The sequence below is a fragment of the Cucurbita moschata genome, unplaced genomic scaffold (genome assembly GCF_002738365.1).
Source record: "Cucurbita moschata cultivar Rifu unplaced genomic scaffold, Cmos_1.0 Cmo_Scf00043, whole genome shotgun sequence".
NCBI classification, from domain to species: Eukaryota; Viridiplantae; Streptophyta; class Magnoliopsida; order Cucurbitales; family Cucurbitaceae; genus Cucurbita; species Cucurbita moschata.
This window is the reverse complement of record NW_019268559.1, coordinates 1,445,252-1,469,759: the sequence shown is the minus strand read 5'-3', so window position 1 is coordinate 1,469,759 and position 24,508 is coordinate 1,445,252. Positions and strand designations below refer to the sequence as shown.

The 24,508-nt window shown below is 39.4% G+C and overlaps 7 protein-coding genes and 1 long non-coding RNA gene across 19 annotated transcripts in view; 3 read left to right on the top strand and 5 right to left on the bottom strand.

Moving 5' to 3' along the window:
* LOC111433903 (arogenate dehydratase/prephenate dehydratase 1, chloroplastic-like) overlaps positions 1–607 on the bottom strand; it is a 4,196-nt gene extending 3,589 nt beyond the window's left edge. For 3 of the 4 annotated variants that reach the window (XR_002708877.1, XR_002708878.1, XM_023071169.1), the window contains exon 1: positions 202–606. Coding sequence is in view for 1 of the 4 variants with exons in the window: in XM_023071169.1 (XP_022926937.1) it covers positions 202–481 (280 nt within the window). In the remaining 3 variants the exon portion in view is untranslated. Of the gene's footprint in view, positions 1–201 lie in introns of all 4 variants that reach the window. The other variant, XR_002708879.1, reaches the window with a different exon arrangement.
* Positions 608–1,000: 393 nt separating this feature from the next.
* Positions 1,001–3,748, top strand: LOC111433899 (ankyrin repeat domain-containing protein 13C-like). The gene is made up of 2 exons (XM_023071161.1): positions 1,001–2,658; positions 3,184–3,748. Exons 1-2 carry the CDS (start codon positions 1,252–1,254, stop codon positions 3,550–3,552), a joined length of 1,776 nt encoding a protein of 591 aa, XP_022926929.1. The 5' UTR covers positions 1,001–1,251; the 3' UTR covers positions 3,553–3,748.
* A 327-nt stretch (positions 3,749–4,075) lies between these two features.
* On the top strand, positions 4,076–5,223 carry LOC111433907. Its single transcript, XR_002708881.1, has 2 exons — positions 4,076–4,353; positions 4,718–5,223. It is a non-coding gene; the product is annotated as an uncharacterized LOC111433907 (long non-coding RNA).
* LOC111433905 (autophagy-related protein 8C-like) lies at positions 5,212–7,253 on the bottom strand. 5 transcript variants are annotated; one of them, XR_002708880.1, is made up of 7 exons: positions 7,144–7,253; positions 6,839–6,913; positions 6,398–6,453; positions 6,252–6,304; positions 5,661–5,779; positions 5,312–5,585; positions 5,212–5,265 (listed from the first exon to the last, which is right to left on the bottom strand). XR_002708880.1 is itself a non-coding variant. In XM_023071174.1 (6 exons), exons 2-6 carry the CDS (start codon positions 6,873–6,875, stop codon positions 5,479–5,481), a joined length of 372 nt encoding a protein of 123 aa, XP_022926942.1. In that variant the 5' UTR covers positions 6,876–6,913; positions 7,144–7,253; the 3' UTR covers positions 5,267–5,478. The 5 variants fall into 5 exon arrangements, 4 of the variants coding, with proteins under 4 accessions (XP_022926942.1, XP_022926945.1, XP_022926944.1 ...); XM_023071174.1 differs by lacking the exon at positions 5,212–5,265 and having other exon boundaries at positions 5,267–5,585; XM_023071177.1 differs by lacking the exon at positions 5,212–5,265 and having other exon boundaries at positions 5,267–5,585; positions 7,179–7,253.
* Positions 7,254–7,741: 488 nt separating this feature from the next.
* On the bottom strand, positions 7,742–11,404 carry LOC111433902 (probable beta-1,3-galactosyltransferase 2). 4 transcript variants are annotated; one of them, XM_023071166.1, is made up of 12 exons: positions 11,311–11,404; positions 10,805–10,955; positions 10,400–10,496; positions 10,212–10,264; positions 9,914–10,128; positions 9,739–9,802; positions 9,472–9,544; positions 9,253–9,373; positions 9,031–9,118; positions 8,811–8,936; positions 8,301–8,410; positions 8,061–8,209 (listed from the first exon to the last, which is right to left on the bottom strand). In XM_023071166.1, exons 2-12 carry the CDS (start codon positions 10,918–10,920, stop codon positions 8,061–8,063), a joined length of 1,212 nt encoding a protein of 403 aa, XP_022926934.1. In that variant the 5' UTR covers positions 10,921–10,955; positions 11,311–11,404. The 4 variants fall into 4 exon arrangements, with proteins under 4 accessions (XP_022926935.1, XP_022926932.1, XP_022926934.1 ...); XM_023071165.1 differs by lacking the exon at positions 11,311–11,404 and adding an exon at positions 11,058–11,301; XM_023071167.1 differs by lacking the exon at positions 11,311–11,404 and having other exon boundaries at positions 7,742–8,209; positions 8,811–8,933; positions 10,805–11,301.
* Positions 11,405–11,755: 351 nt separating this feature from the next.
* Positions 11,756–17,550, top strand: LOC111433898 (tRNA wybutosine-synthesizing protein 2/3/4). Its single transcript, XM_023071160.1, has 9 exons — positions 11,756–12,588; positions 13,005–13,392; positions 13,548–14,735; positions 14,984–15,113; positions 15,416–15,651; positions 16,206–16,341; positions 16,576–16,652; positions 16,887–16,993; positions 17,092–17,550. Exons 1-9 carry the CDS (start codon positions 11,808–11,810, stop codon positions 17,202–17,204), a joined length of 3,156 nt encoding a protein of 1,051 aa, XP_022926928.1. The 5' UTR covers positions 11,756–11,807; the 3' UTR covers positions 17,205–17,550.
* Positions 17,551–17,628: 78 nt separating this feature from the next.
* LOC111433900 (calcium-dependent protein kinase 21-like) lies at positions 17,629–20,601 on the bottom strand. 2 transcript variants are annotated; one of them, XM_023071163.1, is made up of 7 exons: positions 19,520–20,596; positions 19,070–19,366; positions 18,854–18,969; positions 18,505–18,672; positions 18,296–18,423; positions 18,079–18,178; positions 17,629–17,998 (listed from the first exon to the last, which is right to left on the bottom strand). In XM_023071163.1, exons 1-7 carry the CDS (start codon positions 20,289–20,291, stop codon positions 17,924–17,926), a joined length of 1,656 nt encoding a protein of 551 aa, XP_022926931.1. In that variant the 5' UTR covers positions 20,292–20,596; the 3' UTR covers positions 17,629–17,923. The 2 variants fall into 2 exon arrangements, with proteins under 2 accessions (XP_022926931.1, XP_022926930.1); XM_023071162.1 differs by having other exon boundaries at positions 18,296–18,672; positions 19,520–20,601.
* A 1,653-nt stretch (positions 20,602–22,254) lies between these two features.
* On the bottom strand, positions 22,255–23,302 carry LOC111433787. The gene has a single exon (XM_023070992.1). It carries the CDS (start codon positions 23,176–23,178, stop codon positions 22,531–22,533), a length of 648 nt encoding a protein of 215 aa, XP_022926760.1. The 5' UTR covers positions 23,179–23,302; the 3' UTR covers positions 22,255–22,530.
* Between the last annotated feature and the right edge of the window lie 1,206 nt (positions 23,303–24,508).

The window sequence follows — 24,508 nt, the reverse complement described above, 5'->3', positions numbered from 1 at the left end:
TTTAAATGAGAACTTTACTCCCAAAAAAGAAAAAAAAAAAAAAAAAAAAAACCTCTACAGAAATCAATGCCATAATCCTATTGATTACCCATGTCCGAAAAGAATTGATAATCGATATCAAACAATTTCCATAATCCAAAAGATAACCAATACATAATAAGAACTTAGATTCACGGATAAATAAATGCACGTTCAACTTACTTGGAAGAATACTCAAATCCTTACGAGAACCCTTGGGCTCCTCCAGAGTCCGATTAATCGTCTTCGAAGAGTCGACAGCGTGTTTTTCATTTTCAACGGAAGTGATTGCTCCCTGAGCCGAAACAACCACACGACAAGATTCCCATTTCCGCAGCCTGGTAAAGTCATGCCTCAAGCTCAAGAAATTCCCAGTAGAACCAGACCCATAATCTGAAATAGCCACCGACAGAGAAGAAGCTCGAGCGGAATCCTGGAATGGATGAAGCTTAAGAGTAGCCATTAAAGAAATTCCAAAATGTTAATCCAGAGGGGGTATAGTAGGTGAGAAATCTGTTGGCCAGTTTCAATGAAAGCGTGAAGCCCAGTGCGGCATTGTGAAATTGGTGGACGAGAACGACGTGCTTGGACCCAGCCCTTTATTGCTGTGTTAAAAGAAAAAAAAATACTAAAGAGATACAAAATTAAATATTTATCAACATCAACATTCATAAAGCTCGTCTTTATCAACCATATGAATACATATTGTAAGAATTAAAAAAATGATCACATTAATTTGATTGTAAATAATGTTGGTCCAAACCTATGGAGATAGAAGATATAATAATTATGCATAGGAGCTTAATAATATTGTATTATTTAAATGAAAGTCATATGAGTAAATGATTTTTAATTTATTATTTATATGGATAAAATAGAAAAATTGTTGGATAAGAAGAATTGAGTTGGGCCAGGTCTTGGCCCATTAGACATGTTGTAGACATATTAATCAACAGAACAAAACAGCTGAGGTTTGGGCAAAGGGACGGGAAGTACAGACATTGGGAAGGAAGAAATATCCACAGCTTCTGCTCCAAACCTATTCATTACAAAAAGACGCGCCGATTGCCTCTCTCCTCTCTCCTCTCTCCTCTCTTGTGCTTCCCAATAAAGACCACTCCCGCTTTTACTATTTTGCCCTTCCCCTCTTCTTCTTCTTCTTCTTCCTCTTTCACATTACTTGTCGCTCTCTTCCCATTTCTCTTATTCCTTGCTTCAATTTTCACTGCTATAATGGCGAGGTCGTCGACCCCCACGTCGACGTCGCTTTCCCCCATTAAACCCAAGGATTATGCTCACAGTCCTGTCCATTACGCCGTCGTTCTTGCTGATCATTCTGCTCTTTCCCGTATCGTTTCTACTCTTCCTCGTCTTGCCGATCCTGCTTTAATTCATACTGAGGTCGATTCCCTCGCTCAGGAGCGGATCGCCGACAAGATCTCTGCCGTTCTAGACCGTCGTGATGTGCCTTATCGGGAAACTCCGCTTCATCTCGCTGTTAGGCTTAAGGATGCTTTTGCTGCGCGCACTCTTTCCTCTGCTGGTGCTGATATTTCTCTCCAGAATTCCGCTGGATGGAACCCGCTGCAGGAGGCTATGTGCCGCCGGAGTTCGGACATTGCGCTCATTCTCCTCCAGGTCCATCACCTTGCCGCTTGGTCCAAGTGGCGCCGACGACTGCCACGCGTCATTGCTGTTCTTCGTCGAATGCGTGATTTCTATATGGAAATTTCGTTTCATTTTGAGAGCTCTGTAATTCCGTTTGTTGGGAAAATTGCTCCGTCGGATACCTACAGAATTTGGAAGCGGGATGGTAATCTCAGAGCCGATACGTCGTTGGCTGGATTTGATGGTTTGAAGATCCAACGCGCGGATCAGAGTTTTCTCTTTCTCGGCGATGGGGATCAAAGCCACGACATTCCCTCTGGCTCCCTGCTTGTGATCAACCGCGACGATCGCAAAATTTTCGACGCGTTCGAGAACGCGGGGGCTCCGATGAGCGAGTCCGACATTGCTGGATTCTGCTCTCAGACAAGTGTTTACCGGCCGGGAATGGATGTTACTAAAGCAGAACTCGTCGGAAGAACAAACTGGAGAAGACAGGAAAAAACCGAAAGCGTAGGAGAATGGAAAGCCAAAGTTTACGAAGTACATAACGTAGTGTTCAGCTTCCGATCGAGAAAAGTGGCCGGCAGCGAAGGTGATGTGGCAGGTAGCGAGCAGGTCCTCCCGCTGGAACTCGACGAAGACGACGACGGATTCCTAGTAGCCGAAAACCCTAGTTTCGGGCTTCCGGACCGGCATAGTACCGACCGGCGAAGACACAGTAGCTTTGTTCGGGAAGAGAGGGAATGGGTGATGATGCCGAGGAAAAGCGTGGATATACCGTCGGCGACAGCAGCGCCGCCTCGGAAGGCCGTGAGGCCGAATTTGACGGCGGCTCCAATTGAGGCGCCGCAGACGAGGGAAAAAGAGTACGTGAGGAGCTTACGGCCATCGGTTTGGTTGACGGAGCAGTTTCCGTTAAAGACGGAAGAGCTTCTTCCTTTACTCGACATTTTGGCTAACAAAGTGAAGGCGGTGAGAAGGATGAGAGAGCTGCTGACTACCAAGTTCCCGGCGGGAACTTTTCCGGTCAAGGTAAGAATTGAAAAAAGAAAGTAAAACACGGCAACTGCAAGACGTCTTTCTGGGGTCAATTAAAAGTGGGCCCCGTTTCTCGAGCCTTAGAATTTCGCTTTCTTGTAGCCTATGCCCAATCTCTTTAATTTTTATTTATTTATTTTTATCGACGTCTAAGCAACGGTCTCACGTTGAGAGAGCCTTAGACGCCCTCTGATTGATGGACGTCCTCGTGGGGCCACCATGGTGGATCGTGTGGGTTGTTTTGATCCTACGGTGGTGGAGGATTTACCCCACACAAAGAAAGCATCTGGGCCCCATTTTGCGTTTTCTCTGAATCCTGGTTTTCCTATAAGGAACGGGTCCCACTCTAAATACGCTTTTCTTTTTTCCTCACCAAACTATAAAAAGAAAAACAATATCACCCAAATACATTTTGACTCAGATATTATAATTATTATTATTTGCTGGGAAAAAGAAAAGTTTTGTTGTTATTATTATTATTATTATTATTCGGCTGAACGATTGTCTTTGGATTTGTAGGTGGCTATTCCGGTGGTACCGACCGTAAGAGTGGTGATAACTTTCACCAAATTTGTGGAGCTTCCACCGGTGGAGCAATTCTACACGCCGTTATCAAGCCCAAGACAATTAGCCAACGGCGGGAGAGAAGACCCATCTGAATCGCGCTGTTCTTCCTCATCTTCCACTTCATCGTCGTCGACGTGGCTGAGGCGAAGCAGCAGCCACTCGGCTGCCGGGTCGACGGGCAAGCAAAACCAACGTTGTTCGTGGTCGGCGGCTCAAGACGAAATAGACCCATTTGCCATTCCAAGTGGTTATACGTGGGCGAAGTCGGAAGACAAATCAAGCAAAATGAAAAGGTCAAAATCCACAAGGAAATCGAAGTAATTTGTGGTGCTGGAGGGAATTAATTTAATTAGTTTCATGTTTTTGCTCGTGGTTTGCATTTACAGATACGATGTAGATAACCGTCTAATTATAACTCACTTGTCCTTTCAGAATGTTGGCGGTCTATATATATATTTTGATTCCAGTCAACAATTTTAGTCAACTTGAAAGAAATTGTTGCTGACAGTTTTGTTTATTATTTTTTGTCGGAATTTTGATCTTTGCCCATTCAGTTCAATGTTCCTCCCCCCCATACTTACAATTTGAACCTTTTATTTTTCCCCCTTCTGGACCATCTCTTATTCCGATGCCCCACGGCTGGCCCCCTCTAAAATTGACGATCTTGTGAATGAACAGTACAAAAACCAATCATTTATGTACTTTATGATCTAAACAGACGTGATTATTGAATAATTGATGGTTGAGAGAGAGAACACAGTTGGATTTGAATGGAAATTTGAATTTGAACCGAGGTTATATCAGTGGTTAGACATGTAGTCAAAGTTTAGGGGGCTTGTGAAAATGAGATGCTTTGTGATTACGAGGAGGATTAAAGATGCAATTTATTAAAAAGAAAAAGATGAGCAAAAGACATAGTTTGCTTGGTTAGATGGAAACCAGATGTAGTTGGCAAGTCCTTTAAAAAAGTATTATTGCAGTGGGGAGTGAAAGACAGCCCATCCACCTATGGCCTTATGTGCGGCTTCTGCTTTCTAAAGGCGTTTCTGGCAATTATTTTCTAATCTTCCTCAAATTCCTCCCCCCAAGTTTCCGAATTTCTTCATCGTTTTCCATCCCCAGGTATGCTCTTAACTATATCATCGCTTCCTGCTCCTAATAATTACTGATTCAGATCTTTTCTGTTCTGATATAGCTTAGTTTTGTTTGTGCTTCTTTTAGTTCAATATATGTTCAAATTTAAGAAAATAACCTTTAGATCAGATCTCTCTCTCTCTCTCTCTCTCTCTAAAATGGGTTCAGCAATATGACAGCAAGAACCTAGCTGAATGTTGAAGAAAAGGCTAAATTTTGTGTAGCTTTACTAATCTGGGTACATATAATGGACATCCGAACAAGGGTTGTTTTTAGCCATATATATTTGATTGCTCTTACTATTAACACCAATAATGGATAGTGGGCGAGTCTAATATTGTTTGGGAGTTAGACACTATGGCTGCAGAAGCACCAAGCTGGGCCGACCAATGGGGAGCCGGAGGGATTGGAGCCATAGAAGAAGACGATGGTAGTAAAGCCAAAGGAGAACACAGCTCCGACAAGAAGGCTAGGTCTAAGCCTGGATTTGCGAAGGCCAAGGCCGCGACCGTGGCTGGTGCCAAAAAGATTGGAAGTGGGATATCTAATGGCATCAAGTGGATCATGAACCCACGCAAGAAAAACTCCAATTAAATTTCGGCAGATTTGTCTCCATATCCTTGGCACCAATATAACAGATCAGAGAGAGAGAGAGATATAGAAAGAAAGAAAAACCTACTTTTGTTAGCAAAAGGTTGAAACTTTTCATCATTCTGGTATCTGTTTTTTAAATTTTGGCAAGCATGGTTCTCAGAGTTCTGGACTCGATTCGGCTAAGATATTCAGCATGCTGTGGAATTCAGGTTCCATCCTGTTATCATTTCCATATATCATAGAATCAAGTAGTAGTTTCAGGCTCATGTCTAAAGTGATTCCTGTGTCATAATGTCATATTAGACTCTGATTAAATTGATCAGAAAGTTATCATTGCTGCTCGATATGCAACTAGAAAGATAGCAAAAGCTATTTCATTGTTTCACAGCTCAACTAAAAGAAGGAAATAAGCTAAAACATTTGGGGCACTCTTTGTGCAGCGCCCTTTTAACACACTAGAACAGAACGAAACAGAAGGCTGGTGGATAGATTGATAGGTGGAATTTACAGGTTAATATGTCATTGTCCTTCAAGGAATCCACCAAAAACGTTTTCTCCACTGTATGACAAGTAAAGAAAACCATCTTCATCCTTATTTTCCTCATAAATTGCGGACATTAATGCACCTGTTGCACGGAGGAGTTTATTACAATGCTTACATTCAACATGAGATCTCTAAGAGAGAAAGGATGGTCTCTCACCAGTAGAAGGTAGAGTGTCCTTGACAAATACAAATATAGCTTTCTCGGAACTAAGTTTAATCCGTTTACGAACAACGTAAACGAACTGTCCAACAGTTATATCGGCAGGGACGAGGTATCTGCAATGGGAAAGATAACAACCCCCACACTGAATGAAAAGATTGTTCAAGGATACAATATTGGGCACCTCCAAAATGGATCATCTAATTGCTTATCCATGTTTGAGATTCATCCAGAATTATAAAGTATCAATCAAGGGACTGGATTTACTGCTATAACATGGGATTTAATATGGGACTATGGCTTTAATGGAACTCACTCTAGTGCACTTTTTCCGGGTATCGCTCAATTCAACGAGGTTACCATCTGATGAACAATAATGTTTATTATAGATTTAGGTACTGGTGTTTCTAATGAACTCCACATTCAGACTACGTGCAAGGACTCCATTATTTTCATTTGACATATTACTGCAGCTGCTACAAACATATATGCTAGTATCTACTTGAATTTATCAGATAAGAATGTGACAACATCTAATCTATTCATACTAATTCATGGATTTATAACAAGAAGAGACAGAGAGGGTACTTGTTCTTATCAATGTCAGCAATTTTACTCCTCCCAGCTTTCTCGACAATCACCTGTTATACTCGTTAGAATCAGTACCAAAACCGAAGTAAATTTTGGAGAAAACGAGAAGAAAAGAACTTAATTAGCAGCAGCATTATTCTTACAGGTACTCTATCGGGGTACTTTTCTCTTATGCGAGCAGCTTCAGCCTGTCTCTTTTCTAAGAAGAGAAGACCCAGCAGAGTAAGCAATAACAGTTGAGCATGAAGTATCACATAATTCAGACTATATGCTGTTTGATTTAACTGAATAGAATTACCCAAAAGGAGAGAAAATAATGGAAACAACAACACGAAGATCTTCAACTAGCAATTATTGGCTTGAATTCATATAAGTTCGCCAACAAATGAACAAATTAAAAGCAATTAACCTGAATTTCAATTCCATGTCCCCAAATACTAGGCCTAGTGGTTCAATTATGGAACCCAAAGTAAAATCTCAATAGAAATACACGAATTACGCCAAAAAAAAAATATATATATATATATACTAAAAGAAGAAAACGGATGTGTATAAAGCTTGAGCGACTAAAATTAAATGATTACCCAAAGGAATTCCGAGTTTGAACGAGCTTTTAGCCATGGATTAGAATCTCACGCGACGATTGCTCTCGGCAAAATCTGAAGATAGCCAAACGTTACAGCCCCACAAAGAATTCAGTTTCGAGAAAAGCAGAATCAAAATGAAAAAGCGAAGAAAGCAGATTGCAATGATATACCCAACTGAAGATCAAAAAAAGGCGTTTAGAATTTCACTATTTCAGTGATGAATTTGAAAAAGGTAAGTGAAAGGAGAATTTAAACACAGATGGTAGTTGATCATGGCTGGTGAGTTTGGTAGATGAACGAACCTCTTAGCCGTTCAAATACGTATCTATCAGCCTACCTATTCTTTCTCGTCGGAGCAGATTCCCCGTCTCTCAAGTTATCACTCAGTGTGAGCCGTCCATTTAAAACAGGCCCGATTCTGTAACTATTTTTCAGAATATTTACGCAACGAATAAAATAAATAAAAATAAAAATATTTGAAGAAGAACGAATTATTTATTTCTTTTTTTTTTTTTTGATACAATTTAAGGAGAATTTTCTTCCAAGATGAAATAAAATCTAAAAGATTTTTTTAAAAAAAAAAATCAAAACAAATAATATTTGATTAACGTAAGAGAATAATCTAAAATAAATCAAAATACATGCAACCCATAATCAAATTAAACCAATGGCAACTAAGACAAAAATCTGGGAACAAAAAAAAAAACAAAACAAATAAATCAAAGATATTTTATAGATATTTTCCATCGACCATTTTTTCAACCTTGGTTGACACAAAACTTTCCAAATTTTGCTTTTGATATCATGATATTCTTCTTAGTTAGCTAATATATATATATATATTCTTGAAAAAGACAGAATCACATAAAACAAAGGAGTATTTATGGGAGATGTGAAAGATTTGAATGAAGAACACGTAAGAGAGAAAGAGAGAGCAGTGACAAGGACATCACAGTTTGATTATTTTCCTTGTTTCTTTTCTGTATAATCATATCTTTACCATATAATGAAAAAAGAGAGAGGCTGCAATGTTTAAAGAAGTTTCAGCACAGTCTTTAAGCTTCCGTCTTTTTTGTGTTTCTGGGTGGCATCAACAACTGTGTCCTGGACGACATGTAGGAAATCTCAAATGTGTATCATTTCATATCATTTCATCATTTGCGTGTGCTTCGTTTCTCTCTTATCTCTCCTTCTCTCACTTTGAAAAGCAATGATTCTCTCAAAACCTTCTGCTCCACACTGCATTCTCATCTTCCCCACAACGCCTGTGAACTTCCGTTATCCTTTCTACAGACTCACAAATCCCACTGCATTTCCAGTCAAATGAAGCCGCGCATGGATGTCCACTCTGACCCTTCACCTCGCAATCTTGCACACCAGATACCGTTAGACATTTACCATTTCTTGGGAGTTATTTTGAGCTTTTGAGAACCAGGACTAATGGGGTTTCATAATTTACCGGGTGGGGTACCGCAGCATAGTTTCTTGTCGTCCACATGCTCCACATCTAAACCAATCAACCAAGATCCCAATGAGACGTCTTCGTTAGCATATTTGTGCAGCACATCTCTGCACGTTGTTAGGATTATTGAAAGGAGTAGCTCCACGTTAGCTAATTAAGAGGAAAATCATAGGTTTAAGTAAAGAACACTATCTCCATTAGTATGAGGCCTTTTGGGATGACTAAAAGTAAAGTCATAAGAGCTCATGCTTAAAGTTGACAATATCATACCATTGTGGAGGTATGTGATTCCTAACACTAGTTTTATACAAAAAGCACTGTGATTTTTTTTTTTAATAATCTCGTAATGAGAATAGAGGCTTGTGGGTTTTTAGTTATAACTTGGAATGAAAGACAAAGATAGTTCTGGATTAGCTTTGCCTACTACATGAGAATCGATTTGAAACAATGTGTGATAAGAAAAGATGGTTAGTGAAGCAATCTGGGATTGTGAGGATGGAAACTTACTGATTCTTTAGTATATACTTTGCTAATTCCCTTGAAATTGCATAAAGCTGCCCCGTGGCATGACGAAAGTACTTGTTTCTTTCTCCACCAAATATCCAATGCTCTGGTTCATGGTACTTTACTCCCCTGTGGCAAAGGAAAAAGAAAAGATGTTTAAGAAATCAAAGATTACAGATTCCGACTATCAGCGTTAGCTACAAAACATAGAAGTAACACTCACTTTTGTGCAAGGACAGGTCCAGACTTCATGCAACCAATATAAACCCGAGGCTTCATTCGATGTGCAGCTAAAATTGATCCGAGAGTAGCTGCAATAAGTCATAAAGCAAGAACAATATGAACGCGTAATCAAAGCTCTGAAATAACAAAACATTCTGTTCCTCAAGGACCTCAATGAAAAATGATAATAACTGGTTCAAACGCTCATCTCATAGACTTTTACCTAAGTTGACATGGACATCGTCATCGACTTTAATATAAAACTCAGCATCCCACATCGCAACAGCAGTGGCAAAATAAGTTTTTGTCTTGCCTGACAGTTCTAGATAGCCTTCGACATGATTCTGCTTTCATTATTGGAAAAAAATGCGAATGCATAAGTTGTATTGTTGCACGTAATTCTTGCATTTAGTTGAACACAACAGGGAAATAACAGCACTACCAGTCTCAAGAAATCTTTATTAGTAAGCTCCTCTGCAGCAACAGTTTTATCAAGAATGCCACCGGATGTTGAACTAGTAACATCGAGACAGGATGAGAAATTTTTATTCATTACTTAGTGTATTCTCTACATAACTAAAACATGTTCATGAGATGCTAGGTGAACATATGGCAAAGGACCATAGATGAATGCTAGCTAATTCATGGATCTTCAAAGTGTTCTGTGAATTCAGCTTCATTAATTATGCAGACTACATTATTTTCTTACCTATGTCCTATAACAAAACGTATGATTATGCCCATCTCTTCCTCCAGCTTCTTTCTATTTCCACCTTGAAAATATTTTCCCCATTAGAACAGTTTGACACTAAAATAAATGTTCATGTTCCCTCAAACTAGTTGAAAACAAACATAAATTTATACATGGGACTATTGGTTTTCACCTTGTGGCATCCAAGTGCTGCGAATCGAGTCTCTTCGCTTCCGACTGTTAAAAGCTGTATTAATTCCTATAACCATAAAGTATTTTTGTCTCTTTGAAGTTGAATCATTAGTCTTTGAATTGTCCAATGTGAGAGATCCATTTGAAGCAGATTCGTTATCTTCTAAGGCAGCTGCCAATTTCCTTTCCAAATCTGCAATCGTGTGATTCAGTTCCCTGTAACCATACAGATAACTTCTATAGAACATTTGAAAAAACATAAGCACTGATAGCAGTGTTTGAAGAAACAAGCGGCTTACTGGATACTCAGCTGTGTCCTTGAATTCTGACTTATGCCTGCATTGTATGCATTCTTCACCAAAAAGAATTACAGTGACACAGTCAAACAGACCCCAAATTAGTAACAGGTGAGAGCGTCTAAAAGATCCCAAATTAGTGTAAAGTTTAGTAAATTGATGAAAAGCAGATGTTTGAAAGATAAACTCACACGTTCTGGATTACACTCCTCAGATTTTATCGTCCTTTGAGCATCAGCAACCCTAAAAGTTTTTGAAGTTCCTTTACCTTCTGGAACCATCCACATTCTGGGTAATGTATGAAAAGGAATGAAATCCAAGCATTGAAGTTAATAATACCCAAGTTCAAAAAAGATTGATCGTAGCAGAGAGTAACGAATACGATAATAGTTTCATCAATGCTAAAATCAAAGGTTATCCGCCGCCAATAGAAAATAGAACTGCAGATGAAAGTTTCCAAGCAATATAGAAATTGAAATCAGTTGAAAATCTACATCGCCAATGTAAATTATTTAGTAAACAAACTGGGGAATTCGTGGTTTAAGCCTTGAGGTATAAATGGAATCCAAACCCAAGAAAGATTAAGAGAAAGAAACCTGTTAGTGAAGAACATTCCAGCGCAAAAGCTCCCAAGACATAGGAGAAGAACCCAACTCCTAGAGAATGCATTTCTTGAAGCAAACTCGCCGCCTCCTCTGTTCTTCATCGGCATTTCCCTCCTTTCCCCAACTTAGTACACTCTACACACTTGAGATTCAAAAGAGTAAAGTAAAATTAAAGGAAGTAAATGAAAACGAACCAAGGAAAGAAACCCAGAAAGAATAATGGAGCAGCAATTAGGGAAGGTACGGCTTTGTGGGTCAAATGGATTGAAACCCCGTTTGTTTACAATCGAATTCGGGTTTTATCTCAAAAGTGGAAATTGGGTGGTTTCTCCGTACACCATTAACAATGGTGTTGAGTTAAAAACTCCGATCCCGTATCGAGCACCAACAGCAGCAGTGATTTTGCTTTCATTTTCGGTTAGGAGTACAGCACTTGTCAATAATGATGAAGTGGGAACTTCTGAATATATTAAAGGGATGAGGCAATTGTGTTTAACCTTGAGTTGAACATTCCTTTGAGGAATAAATAACTTTTGGTCGTCATCCATAATTTCATCCCCAATTTTCAATAAACCACAGGGAGCAGAAATTTGTTCTTCTGCACAAAAGTGTCACTTACATTTTAGGAAACCCATTGTCTAAAAGAAGAACACTTTTTAGAAAACGCCTTTAAACATTTTTGCACAAAAATGGAAATAACCGAAAACGTAAATTAGTATTTTATTTATAAAATAAGGGTAACAGCCCAAGTCCATAGCCCAATTCAAGGGTGAACCAGATAGTCCATAGCCCAGTTTTGACAGTTACGGGCCATTGGCCAAATCCAATGGGCTCTGGTTGGTCCATGTTTGAGTGGATATACGGGCCTTGGCCCAATTCAAGGGTGAATCAGTTCCGCTTCTTCCATCTTCATTGCCCGCCGTTTTCGCCTGTTGTTGAAACTTCTCTGTTTCCTGCTGGGATTTTGGAGAGGTTTTTGAAAGCACCAAAAAGAATGGAATTTGAGAAGAGGAAAGCTGCGACCATGGCGTCACTGGGCTCAACTGAGACCGACAAATCACCTAAGGGAAGCTTGGATACCCCTATTATACCTCTTATCAACACTCTCAACAACCATCCGTCTTACTTCACCACAAGTTCCTGCTCTGGTCGTATTTCAATTCTCTCTCAACCAGTCTGTAGCACCTCTGCCGCCGCCCCGAAGCCGAGGAAGAAAGCTCTAGGTGGTTCTTGGCTGTTTGTTAGTCACGAGTTTGCCGATCCCAACTCAGTAATCGACCTCCTCTTCCGTTCTCCATCAACTAATGGGGAGTTATCTGAGCTTGTGTTCAGGTTCGAACCTCTGATCATAGCAATTGAATGCAAGGACCTTGGATCGGCTCAGGATTTGGTTTCCACTGCTATATCTAGTGGGTTCAGAGAATCAGGCATTACCAGTGCTAGCAAGCGTGTAATAATTGCAATTCGCTGTTCAATTCGAATGGAGGTGCCTTTGGGAACTACCGAAAAGATTATGGTCTCACCCGAGTACGTCCGGTACCTTGTTGATGTAGCAAATGAGAAGATGGTGGCCAATAAGAAGAGAACTGATGGGTTTCTGAAGGCATTGCAAAGTCGTGTTTCTGCGGTTACTAATGTTTCGCAAACGTGTCAAGGAATATCATTGAGGGAGGCAATGGAGGAGGCAAATGATTTGCTAGATAGCAAGGAACATAGTTGTGCTGATGAGGAAGATTGTGGAGCTTTAGAAGGCGGGAATAGGAATGCCAATTCTGGTAAACTGATCACTAGCAGATAATATCTATAGTTTAAGTGTCTATCTAGGTGTTTGAATAATGCGACCCCTTGATGTTTAACCTGAGAGAAATTTGGAATTCTAACTGTTAGTGATTCATATATTTCTTCAATTATTAGATTCAAATGTCTAGGAAAAGTCTTGAGAATTATTTCATGTGGTATGATAATTACTTGTTCGAAAGAACGGAAAAGGAATCTCTTTATTTTTTACTGTATGGACAAACAAAAAATCAACTTCAATAAAATTGGACAACGTTGATTAGACGTATACACGCTGTGATTAAGGTGTATTGATTCTAGTTCAAGTAGTATTGACTATTACTGAAATTTTGTAATTGCAGGACTGCTTTCCTTTTAATCTGAAAGCAAGTCTGAGTCTTTGAATCATTGGCAGGATCATCAGAAGCATGCAATTATAGTTTATCTGTTGAACAGATGGGCATTTCAGGAGAACCTATGGCAAAGCTTTTTATTTGGGGGCACTCAGCCACTACTGTTCACAATAAAGTTATTGCATTTGGTGGATTTGGAGGCATGGGCAGACATGCAAGAAGAAATGATTTGTTACAACTTGATATGTTGTCATGCACATTGCAGACGATCAGTGTAGAGGATAGTCCATCTCCTCGTTTGGGTCACACATCATCTTTGGTTGGAGATTGCCTTTATGTCATTGGTGGCAGGACAGATCCTACGTACATTCTGAATGATGTATGGGTCTTTGATATCACTCAGGCAAAATGGACGTTATTAAAATGCACTGGTAGCTCTTTCTCTCCTAGGTGAAGTCTTTGCTACCTGCATTGTCTTTGTACCTTTTTGTCATTGCTGTTTCATTTCTTTGTGCTTCTTTTCATTTCCAATGCAATAAGTCACTGCATATCTGGTTCACAAATGTACCTCTTTCCTATTCTTAATGTTTATAGTTCTAATGCAGGCACCGTCATGCTGCAGCAGCAGTAGGCTCAAAGATTTATGTATTTGGTGGACTTGAGAATGACAGAATCTCATCTTCCTTGATTGTCCTCAACACAGATAGTCATCAGTGGAAAGAAATTCAGGCTGGTGGTGATCAGCCATGTGGTCGTCATTCACACTCAATGGTTTCTTATGGGTCGCATTTATATATGTTTGGGGGGTATGATGGGGAGAAAGCTTTTGGAGACTTATATTCTTTTAATACAGAAAATTGTTACTGGAAGAAAGAAAATATGGCGGGGAGAACTCCAAATGCAAGGTTTTCCCATGCTATGTTTGTGTATGAAAATTATATTGGAATTATTGGAGGTTGCCCTGTGAGTCAAAGCTATCAAGAGTTTGCATTACTTGATTTGCAACATCGTTTCTGGAGGCACGTGTCCCTAAATTGTACTGGCAAGGAATTATTTGTACGTTGCACAGCCAATGTGGTTGGTGATGATCTTGTCCTAGTTGGTGGTGGAGCATCCTGTTATGCATTTGGGACGAACTTTAGTGAGCCAGTGAAAATTAGGTTGCGTCCATTGATATCCTCAGAGGTTATTTTAGGGCATCCTCGAAACACAGAAAACCTTGTGACTCGTCCCATTGAAGAGTTGGAGAAGGAGAGCAGAGATCCTGAATGTCTGCTCAATGGCAATGCTCAAACTTTCAATGAAGCGTTTGGTTTTAATATTGATAGTGAGAAATCAAATTCCCATGAAAAAGAAGGTGCTTTGTATTGGGTTTTAAAAATTGAAAGAAATTATGCAAAACTAGGGAAAGACATTTTAAAGAGGTATGGGTGGCTGGATATGGTTAGAAAGGTTTCTTCACGTGGTAGTGGAACACATATTTTCTTTCCAGTGAATGGAAAATTTTGTGATATATTTGATGAAAAGAAGTCCTGGTGGGGAGATCAACTTGAACCGGAAAATGACTTTCATGTCTCTGAACTTGAAAGTTGGGAAGGAGGCCTGACAAAGAAATGCTCTTACCTAAAAGCTTTGAATATTTTAAGGAAATGTGGTGCAACTAAACTGGTGGATGAAGTTGTTGACATAAAAACTGCAGCCAAATCTCCATATAAAAAGATGAGCGAAGCATTATCCTCTTTGCTAAAGCATAATGGCTTATCTGAAGGACTCTTGGAGGAGCTGCCAACAAGGTGTGTGTGTGTGTGTGGGGTTTTCTTTTTCTTCTATCCTGGCATCTGCATTTTTGTTTCAATATTTTAAATTGGTGTACATATCACAGGTTTGATATGGCATCATAATTGTAGAAAAGGGTAAGAACATGTCACTTTTGTTTGAAAGGCTTTAATAGGTACCTGAGAATCATTCTGGCACTTCCATGAGTGGATATGATTTTATTGCATTGCTAGTTGCTAAAAGATAAATCGATTGTCTTTCTCAGGTGGGAGCGACTTGGGGATATTGTGGTGCTTCCAGTCACATCTTTTAAGGATCCTACATGGGACACTATTGGGGAGGAGCTGTGGCCTATGGTTGCCAAATCACTTGGTACTTCTCGTCTTGCTCGCCAAGTAAGTTTCGTTTAGAAAACCTTGGGTGGAACTTAATATCTGTAGTGTTCTCTCTCTCTCGTTGTGGGAAATAAAGCATCTTTAACAGTCTGTAATTTCATCTTCGGGAGTTGAAAATGAAGTCATTTAATAATTCTTTTACCAGAAAAACTTCAGCTGAGATCATTAGCTCAAAAACAATAATTATCTGCTGTTAGTTCTTTTATCTGCTTTCAATCAGTAAATGACATTTAAAACAAAATCTGAACTCCTTGAAATTTGAAATTAACTTATGTTTCCTGCTTGAATTTACATCTTTTTAGGGAAGAGTTGCTTCGACTGGTACAAGGGATAGTAACTTAGAGATACTAATGGGAGATAATGGTTGGGTTGACCATCGAGAAAATGGAATAACTTATTCTTTCGATGCCACTAAGTGCATGTTTTCCTGGGGAAATCTTTCTGAGAAGCTACGGATGGCCCATCTGGACTGTAAAGATGAGACCGTTGTGGATTTATTTGCCGGAATTGGATATTTTGTATTGCCATTTCTTGTCGGGTACATCACTTTATTCTTGACCGCTTTCTTTCTGTATTGTATCTTGTATTGTGATATCCCACATTGGTTGGGGAGGAGAACAAACCACCATTTATAAGGGTGCGGAAACCTTCTCCTAGCAGATGCGTTTTAAAGCCTTGAGGGGAAGCCTGAAAGGGAAAGCCCGAAAGGGAAAGCCTAAAGAGGACAATATCTGCTAGCGGCGCTTCTGAGCCGTTACATGTATTCTTCTCTTCAAATCGATGACGATATTTTCAATTGCTTGTTCTGATTCTTCTCAATTGTGCTAGTGTCAATTGCCTACCTCAGATTTGTTGAAGTTAGGGAAGTAACATCTCTTGAGAACTTATGTTTAGCAAAAAAGTGTGCCAATATTTTTTACATTGCTACGCACTCCATAGAATATTGACACATAAAACCCATCAAGAACTTTTTCCATGCTTGCTCATGAAACAAACTGTGACAAACACTTTTTCTACATTCTTATGCATTCTAGTGCCTATTTATCTAATCCAAGTAAGGAATTGAACTGAAATATGCCATTGATTGATCAGGGCTAAAGCAAAGCTGGTCTATGCTTGTGAGTGGAATCCTCACGCTATTGAGGCACTTAAGCGTAATTTACAAGCTAATTGCGTGAGCAATCGTTGTATTGTTCTTGAAGGAGATAACCGGGAGACAGCACCCAAGGTGATCATTCCAGATCTCTAGAAACTACTACCCAAGTTCAAGATTTCGTTACTGTTAAGACTCATATTAATTAGACTTAGATGTCATTTGTTTAAACAGTATAATGGACTTTATCCCATGCATCCATCCTTGTGGGGTGAGAGCTAGTAACGGATTTGTAAGATCTGATGTACTGTTCAGGAAGGAAATTTACTTCTGACCCGTTTTGTTTTGTTTTGTTTTTAATATTTTCAGGGAGTAGCGGATCGGGTTTGTCTCGGTCTCCTTCCAACTAGTGAGGGTAGCTGGGTGACGGCTGTAAGAGCATTGAGGTGATATGTTGTGACTTGGATTCAGATTCCATCTTAGGGACTCCCTATACACCTCATTTTCATTTGTGAGCCCAAAACATTGAATGAAAATTTGTGGCCTCAACGACCTAAATATTTCAATTTATTAGTTGATTATCTTATCTTGAAATGGCTCAAAATTCGAAAAGCCACGAGTGTTTATATTTTTCTTACCTACTTCAATAATCGCATTCAATGCTGAAACCGAATGTGCAGAATTGAAGGCGGCACCCTACATGTGCATGGTAATGTGAAGGACTCAGAAGAAGAACTGTGGACTCAACACCTCCTGCACTCAATAACTGAAATTGCTAAATCTGAAGGTTTCTTATTACTTTCTTCCCTTTTTCCCAAGTTGAGATATGTACAAATTTAAATAACATCTGATCTGATACTGAACTTGGATGGTTTTCTATTTCAGGTCATTGTTGGGATGTCTCGGTAGAACACACCGAAAGAGTAAAATGGTATGCCCCACACATTCGCCATCTTGTTGTGGATGTTCGATGCAAAAGGATTCAACAGAACAGCTGAGGAGTCTACTTCCTGCATGAATCTAGATGAGTTATGGTGGTCGTAATGGTATGGTCAAAACCCCGACGCCGCATAGGTCGTGATCGCCTTGATATGATTTTGGAAGGATTAAGATCAAGAACAACGAGTTCATGTGAGCTGACAACTGTTCTCTTCCGCTCAATGTTGGAGTTTTGGAATCGGTACCATTTTAATAACAATGTCTTATTAAAAATAGGATAGATTGTAGAATTATTCATAAACCGATGCCTTCTATTGAACATACTCTTCAATAGAAATAGGATTATTGTTTTATGTTTTCTATTGAACATACTCTTCAGAATGCATCAAATAGTTGATCGGATAAGGCAGGTCTTGTTCTTTAAATCGCTTCAAATGCTCATTTCCAAACAATAGTTTAACAAGCAAACAGAACTGGAAAACATCAAGAACAAAAATCATTAGCTTGCTCTTGCAAGATCCTTATTAGGTAACAGCTGAAAGATAAAAAGAGAACAGGCTACATATACACAAAAGTTACCTCTACTTCTCATTGAAGTACTACACTCAAGATAAGGCAGCAAATAGAAAAGGAATGAATGATGAGTTTTTGACAACGTCCGAATTTAATAAGTCCTTGCCAATCAGTCCAATCCACCAGGTCAGGACACGAGTCTGTTGAGCGACTCGTTCGCATTATAATACCCACTGCTTTGAAGTCTGAATTGGCTTCTATGAAGTTAAAAGAGTTTTCCTGGTTGTGTTGTTCCACTTCTCATCATTGCGCAGAATTCCTGGTAATTGATTCTACCATCCTATAGATGCAAAGAAGAGTGAGTTGAAAATCATTTTTTGGCATTTGTTTTTAGAGTAAGAGGGAACTTTAAAAACTTACATTATCTGTGTCCACCTCAGAGATAATTTCCTTGATGCTGACTTCATCACCCATGCCATAATCCTTCATAGCATTCTCCAGTTCATCTTTTGTTATGTATCTGTTATCAGAACAGGAGCAAAGCTTGGCAATATGAAGGCATATATATATATATATTGCGACCAAGTTCTTCAACATTATATATGTATCTAGAGGATCTGGAAAGTTTCGTACTTACCCACTACTATCCATGTCAAAAAACTGAAATGCTTTGTATAAGTGTTCATCTCTTTCCAGTCTGTGCCTATGCATGGTTGCAGAGATGAACTCAATATAGTCAATCGATCCATTTCCATCAACATCAGCCTGAAAAGTTGGAAATTTGCTATGAGAGAGAATTCTTAAGAAGCAGCTAATTAGTAGCATTGGAGGTAAGTATTTAGTTACAGCTTCCATTAGTTGCTTCACTTCAGCCTCTGAAAGCCGTGAACCAAGCCGAGCTAAACCTGTCTTCAACTCATCATAGGTGATATTGCCACTATTGTCAGTATCTATGTTTGCAAACATAGCTTTAAGGCCTTTAATTTCTTCTTCAGATAAGTTTTCCGCAATGACCTAAGATGCATATAGAGATCTCACAGGTCAATATGCAAGCCACTAACATCACCATCATCAAATGTGCTTAGGGAATGGTGTCCTTAGAGCCCCATAGAGACAGGCAACACATACATCAAATATATTATGTTTTCAATATGCACAAAACAAACCGGAGTCGTGGTTGCAGTTTAATAATTACCTTCAAAGCAAGCTTCTTGAGCTTATTCATTGCCCTGAATTGCTTCATTCTAGACAGAACGGCGCTGTCTATTGGCTTGTCTGAAGCGTCTCCCCCTTCTCTAATCCATGGATGTTCTAGATGAAGAACTTAATCTTTAGGCCATATAACAAATACAAACCTAATATCTAACAAAAACATAATTTCTGGCATCAGCGTTGAAGAAAACCAAGATACCTAGAACCTGTGCAGGAGTTATTCTCTTCCTCGGATCCTGTGTCAGCATTTTTCTCACAAGATCTTTAGCGCTTTCGGATATTGTTGGCCAAGGTGCACTACCAAAATCAATATCTCCTTGCAGTATGGTATCAAATATTCCCTTCTCATTTTCTGCCCAAAATGGAGGTACACCACTGAGAAGGATGTACAAAATAACTCCTGCACTCCAAACATCAGTTTCCTTCCCATAATTTCGCCTCAACACTTCAGGAGCAACATAGTAAGCACTGCCAACTATGTCACGGTACACCTTACCTGAGATTACATATAAAAACTCTCATATCACAAGGAGCCCAGTTGAGCCCTGTTGGCATCACAATAATTTCAATCCAAATATGAAAAAACGTTTGTGTTTCAGTTCAGAAACTCAATCAATCCATGAGCAAAAAAGAAAACAAAAAGACGAACCTTGTTCAATGAAAACAGAGAGTCCAAAATCAGTGGCCTTCAACATTGCTCCCTCTTTCTTGCTGGACAACAGGAAATTCTCAGGCTTCAGATCACGGTGCATAACCCCCATAAAATGGCATATTTGAACAACATTTACAATGGCACGACAAATCTCAGCAGCAGCTTTTTCAGAGTACTGACCCTGCGCAATAATCCTATCAAAAAGCTCCCCACCAGCACAAAGTTCCATCACCAGATGAACAGAATATCCATCCTCATAAGCACCTTTGAACTCAACGATGTTTGGCTGCCCAGAAAGATGCTGCAGAATCAGAATCTCCCTCTTCATATCATCCTTGTCATTCTTACTAATAAGTTTCCGTTTAAGGATAGATTTGCAGGCGTATGTTTGGCCAGTGGAAATCTCAGTACATAAATAGGTAATACCAAACTGCCCTCTACCCAATTCTTTCCCAAGAGTATAGTGTTTTCTAATATCATCATAGGGTCTACCCAGAATTGTTTCTGGGTGATTTTGCACGGTCCTGGGTTTGGGGAAAGCTGAAGCTGACGGCGGATGCGCCGCCGTTGGTGGTGGTGGTGGTGGTGGTGGTTGAGGCTGATTTCGGTTAGCTGGGATTTGGGTTTGAGGGGCTGATACCTTCTCAGCCGGGACAGTGAAGTGAGGTTGGTAAGATTGATAAGGACCTCTGGTTGCAATCCCAGTAGCGGAATCAGAGGCATTAACTCCAGATATTGGAGGCTTTTGCGTGCTGCCACAGCAACCCATTATGTAATCGGAGAGTGTCAACGTGGAGAGGGATGTGTATAGTAAAAATATGGAAGCCCCACTTAAGAATTGAATTTCTGGGAATGTTGAAGAACAAATCTGACGGCCCAGCCTGTATCCGGAAAATGGAGATGAAAGAGAATAATGGAATTCAGAGGTTTGGAGAGAAGATGACACCCAAAAAGTAACCTAGAAATTGGGTTTTTGTGAGGCAAATGAAGGATGAAATTCAAGTCTCTGCAATGGAAACCCACAGATTGGGCAAGAAAATGTTCGGTAATAACGCCAACCATTCGTCTCCATGTTCGTCCATTGACTTCAAAAAACAATAGTGTAGTCAACTCAACAACGCGGTACTTGTTCTTCACAGTTCCAACCTGCATATCATTTAATTTCTTTTTAATTGAGTTGATTTTTAACACACAATTTTCAATCTTCATATTATTTAAATATTTCATTTCACTATTTTTCTTTTATCTTTCATTATCTGATTTGACCGATAAATACAGTCACACTCGAACAACCCCAATTAATTAATTCTTTTATATTTTTCTCAAATTTAGAAAATTCTTAATGGTACACCACGTCAAAATAATAATATTAATTAATAATAAATAAACAAATAAGACTGATTCAATTTCTTTTCAATACCCTTCTCGATCTCATTTTATATTTTTGTTATTATATTAATTATTTCATGTTGTAAGGATATACGACCGTTCATCAAAATAAGATTTATGTCTATCAAAATTAAAATACTCCAAAATTTATTATAAGAAAATTGACAACTAATTCCTTGGTTCTAATAGTTTTAACAAATATGGATATAATTTTAAAGAACGATCGTATACCAATAAAATATAATAATAAAATATAATAATAAAATAACGAAGGATTAACTAAAAAATGGTCTGAAATGGACATGTGAGACACTGTGACCCATAGACGTATGGCCACATATCACACATTTTGGACAAACATTGTTAAAATAAATAAATAAAATTAGTGTGGGAGTGTGAAAAAGAATCTGTATTTCTAATGAATTTCTGAAATGGGACAGAGGTATCTTCTAGATTAGGTTAATATAATCCAAAATCAGTACGTGTGAGGTGTGGAAAGCCGTGTGGATGGCATGACTTAGGATCCGAAAATCCCACTGCCGTGGTTGCCGCCGCTAATTATCTTTCTTTAAAGTTACAAAACATTAAATTAAATAATACATATTTATTACTTCAGTTATCCTCTTTTATTTTTTATTTCTAAAATCCAATTTACTTTAGTTACTGTTTTTTAGTTTTGTCACTTTCTAAATGGAATGGAACCCTTTGATTATGATTTGAATGATTGGGTATGAGATTTTCTTTTTCTTTTATATATAAATATAAAATTGGGCTGGGGTCCAATTCATCACAAATATCCGCGTTTCTGGGTCCATGGATCCAGGCATTGGCGCGTTTTTAAGTGGACTGCAACTAGCCAAGGCCCAATTTTCATTAGCGTCACATTTGCTAGCTCAAAATCAGTGGCTGCAAAATGCGAGGTTGCCACATGGGCGCTGTCAGCTTCTTAGGAAAAGGAATGGCATTGGCAGTCCATCGAGGCACCAACACACTGCACGCCCCCTTTGCTTAATACTTAATTCAATGTCTTTGTCCTTGTCTTCCGCCCGCATATGGCCTCGCCCACAATTTTTGTTTACAACTTAAAGAGTCCCATGTAGTTTCATGATCTAAAATCTGAATTTTGTCAGAGATTTTATTAAAAAAATAAAATTATATGAGTGTTGTTTTCCTCTGCTTTTCATTTCATTTTCTTCCCCTATTCAAAACGCTCCTTCTTTCTCTCCACTTTAATGGGTCTTCCCACTCTCTCTCTACTGTTTCATTGCTTTCCTTTCCATCTTCTTTCTTAAACTTAATAATAATAATAAGAATCAAACTGTAAAAATAAATGTCCCAAGGGAAAAAAAATTGGGAGACTGATTATCAACAGAGTTGAAAGAGATGGGTTGGTTTTCATATTCCATTCCGGTCACCGGACGGGCAGTACTTCAAAATCAGAGAATATGTTCTTTAGCTATGCTCGGGAATCTGGGCTGCCACCGCGTTTACCCGATTAATCCGGGTCAGCTACAACCCAAGGGAAAAAACCGCCCCACTTTCATAATATTTGATTAATTCTTGGTTGATCTTCATCTCCTAGTCCTTACAGTGATTTTTAATTTTAAATTCTGAAATTTTTAGCCATCGAACCCGGTCTGCCTCCATACCGCATCCCGGACACGTCTCATGTCCCGGCCCTTCAGGGTCCGGCCGACACCGACGAAAACGGAAGTGGCGTTCATCTTTCGGCTTCTGGCCAAGTACTCATGCGGCGGAACGATCTCCGAGTCCCGGTCATCCAACGTCTCGTCCAACTCGTGTAACGAGTCCGCCGAGTCTACACGGAGAATCTTGCTCCAATCCGGCACGTTCACGGGCGCTGACGTAGCCATCTGCCGACCTCGTGGAGACGCCTGGCTGTCGTTACCCCGAAACTGGTGCACGATTCTCCCCGATGTCATCCTCCCTGGATCTTCAAATGCCAACGACAGCCCGCCTACGTGTCGCTCACGTGTATCCCGAGGAACCCCTTTCCCTTTCCTCACCGAAATCCCTCCATGACGATTACTATTAGTCCCGTCACCGCTGCCACCGGCAAGAGCCGACGAATTCCCTTCGCCGAAATCCTCTTCCCGGTCCGGCTCCACGGTATCATCCATCGGCCACACATCCTCTTCACCCAAATCGGACGAGTCAGTCCCGGTGGAATCGTGGCTATGACTATAGCCATAGGTACCGAGAAATCGCTCGCTCCGACTTGTCGTCAACTTCCGGCCTTTAGCCATTATTGAAATGAATTTCCCCGGAAGGGAAACTATACATCAAACAGTGAATATACTACACTAATACCTCCCCCTCTCACACTAAAAATACAAATGGGCCGAAAATAAAAATAATTATAAGACCATAGGGGACGTAGTTGGGAGGGTGGGTGCGCTGTATATATAATATTACAAACTTCCATTCCTTGCATTTCATTTGAATTTGGGTTCATTTCGTCCGCATTTCTGTCAAATCGAAGCTTCAATCAATTGCATGGTAAGAAATAAGGATAGAAGACGACAAGACAGCCACAAAAGCTATTATTAATGCATACATAAATACAAAACAATAAGCGAAATATTTCCCAATCCCAAGTTTTAATTATTAATTAACTCTGAAATTAAATAGACTGGTCCTAAGTGTCACGCTCTGTTCAAGGCGCGTGCTGTCATTCTCCTTGCTTTTATGTCGAAAAGTGGCAACTGAATTCTTCCATATTTAGGAATTTGGTCATGATTAATTTCTTTTAATTATTACTAATTAATTTGCTAAATTTATGGCCTACATTGCAGATTGACTCTCCACCGTCTGATATGTAGTCAAACTCCAATTACCTCAGTTTATAATAATAATTAAAAAAAAAAATCACATTTACGCCGGTCGTGCAGGAAATAAACACACGCCTAGTTCGACTGATTTGGAGCCTGCGGTCCACGTGTCCTGGAAGCCAGACGTCTCAGCAAAGACCGCGTGTATGAATGAATGGATACAAATAATTGTGGGACCGGATTACCCAATCATACGTGTCGATGGATGAATGGATGTATTGAGAATAACATTGGTTTATACATTAATTTGGTGGTTGAAACGTAAATCAACTCAAATTAGTGAGTTTAAAAATATAATTTATATAATGAATTAATTATTAAGGAATAACAAGGGTGGTGTTCGCGTTCGTGATGCTGCGCACATTGGACGGCCCAGAGAGGGACAATGGGACCCACCCAAAATGTGGGGGGGGTACTGTGATGACCAAAACTTGCCCTTTATTGAAGCATTTACAGAAAGAAACGCCCGTATTCACCCATTTACTTTCCAGTTAAACCGTATTCACTCTCGGGTTAATTAATTTTTGCTGAAAAAGCTTACCGTCGTGGCGTGGTAATTATTTATATAAGTTGAAACCATATTTTTTTTATAAGTAGGAAGAAAATGTTTAATGTTGATATATTACGATAAGGGAATGGCAATATCTGACCCAAGCTGCGTGTTTTGATTGGACATACTGGGGTTGGGTCCCAGAAGCAAGTGTTTGAGTAATGGCAGATCAATGGACCCACACAAAAATATATA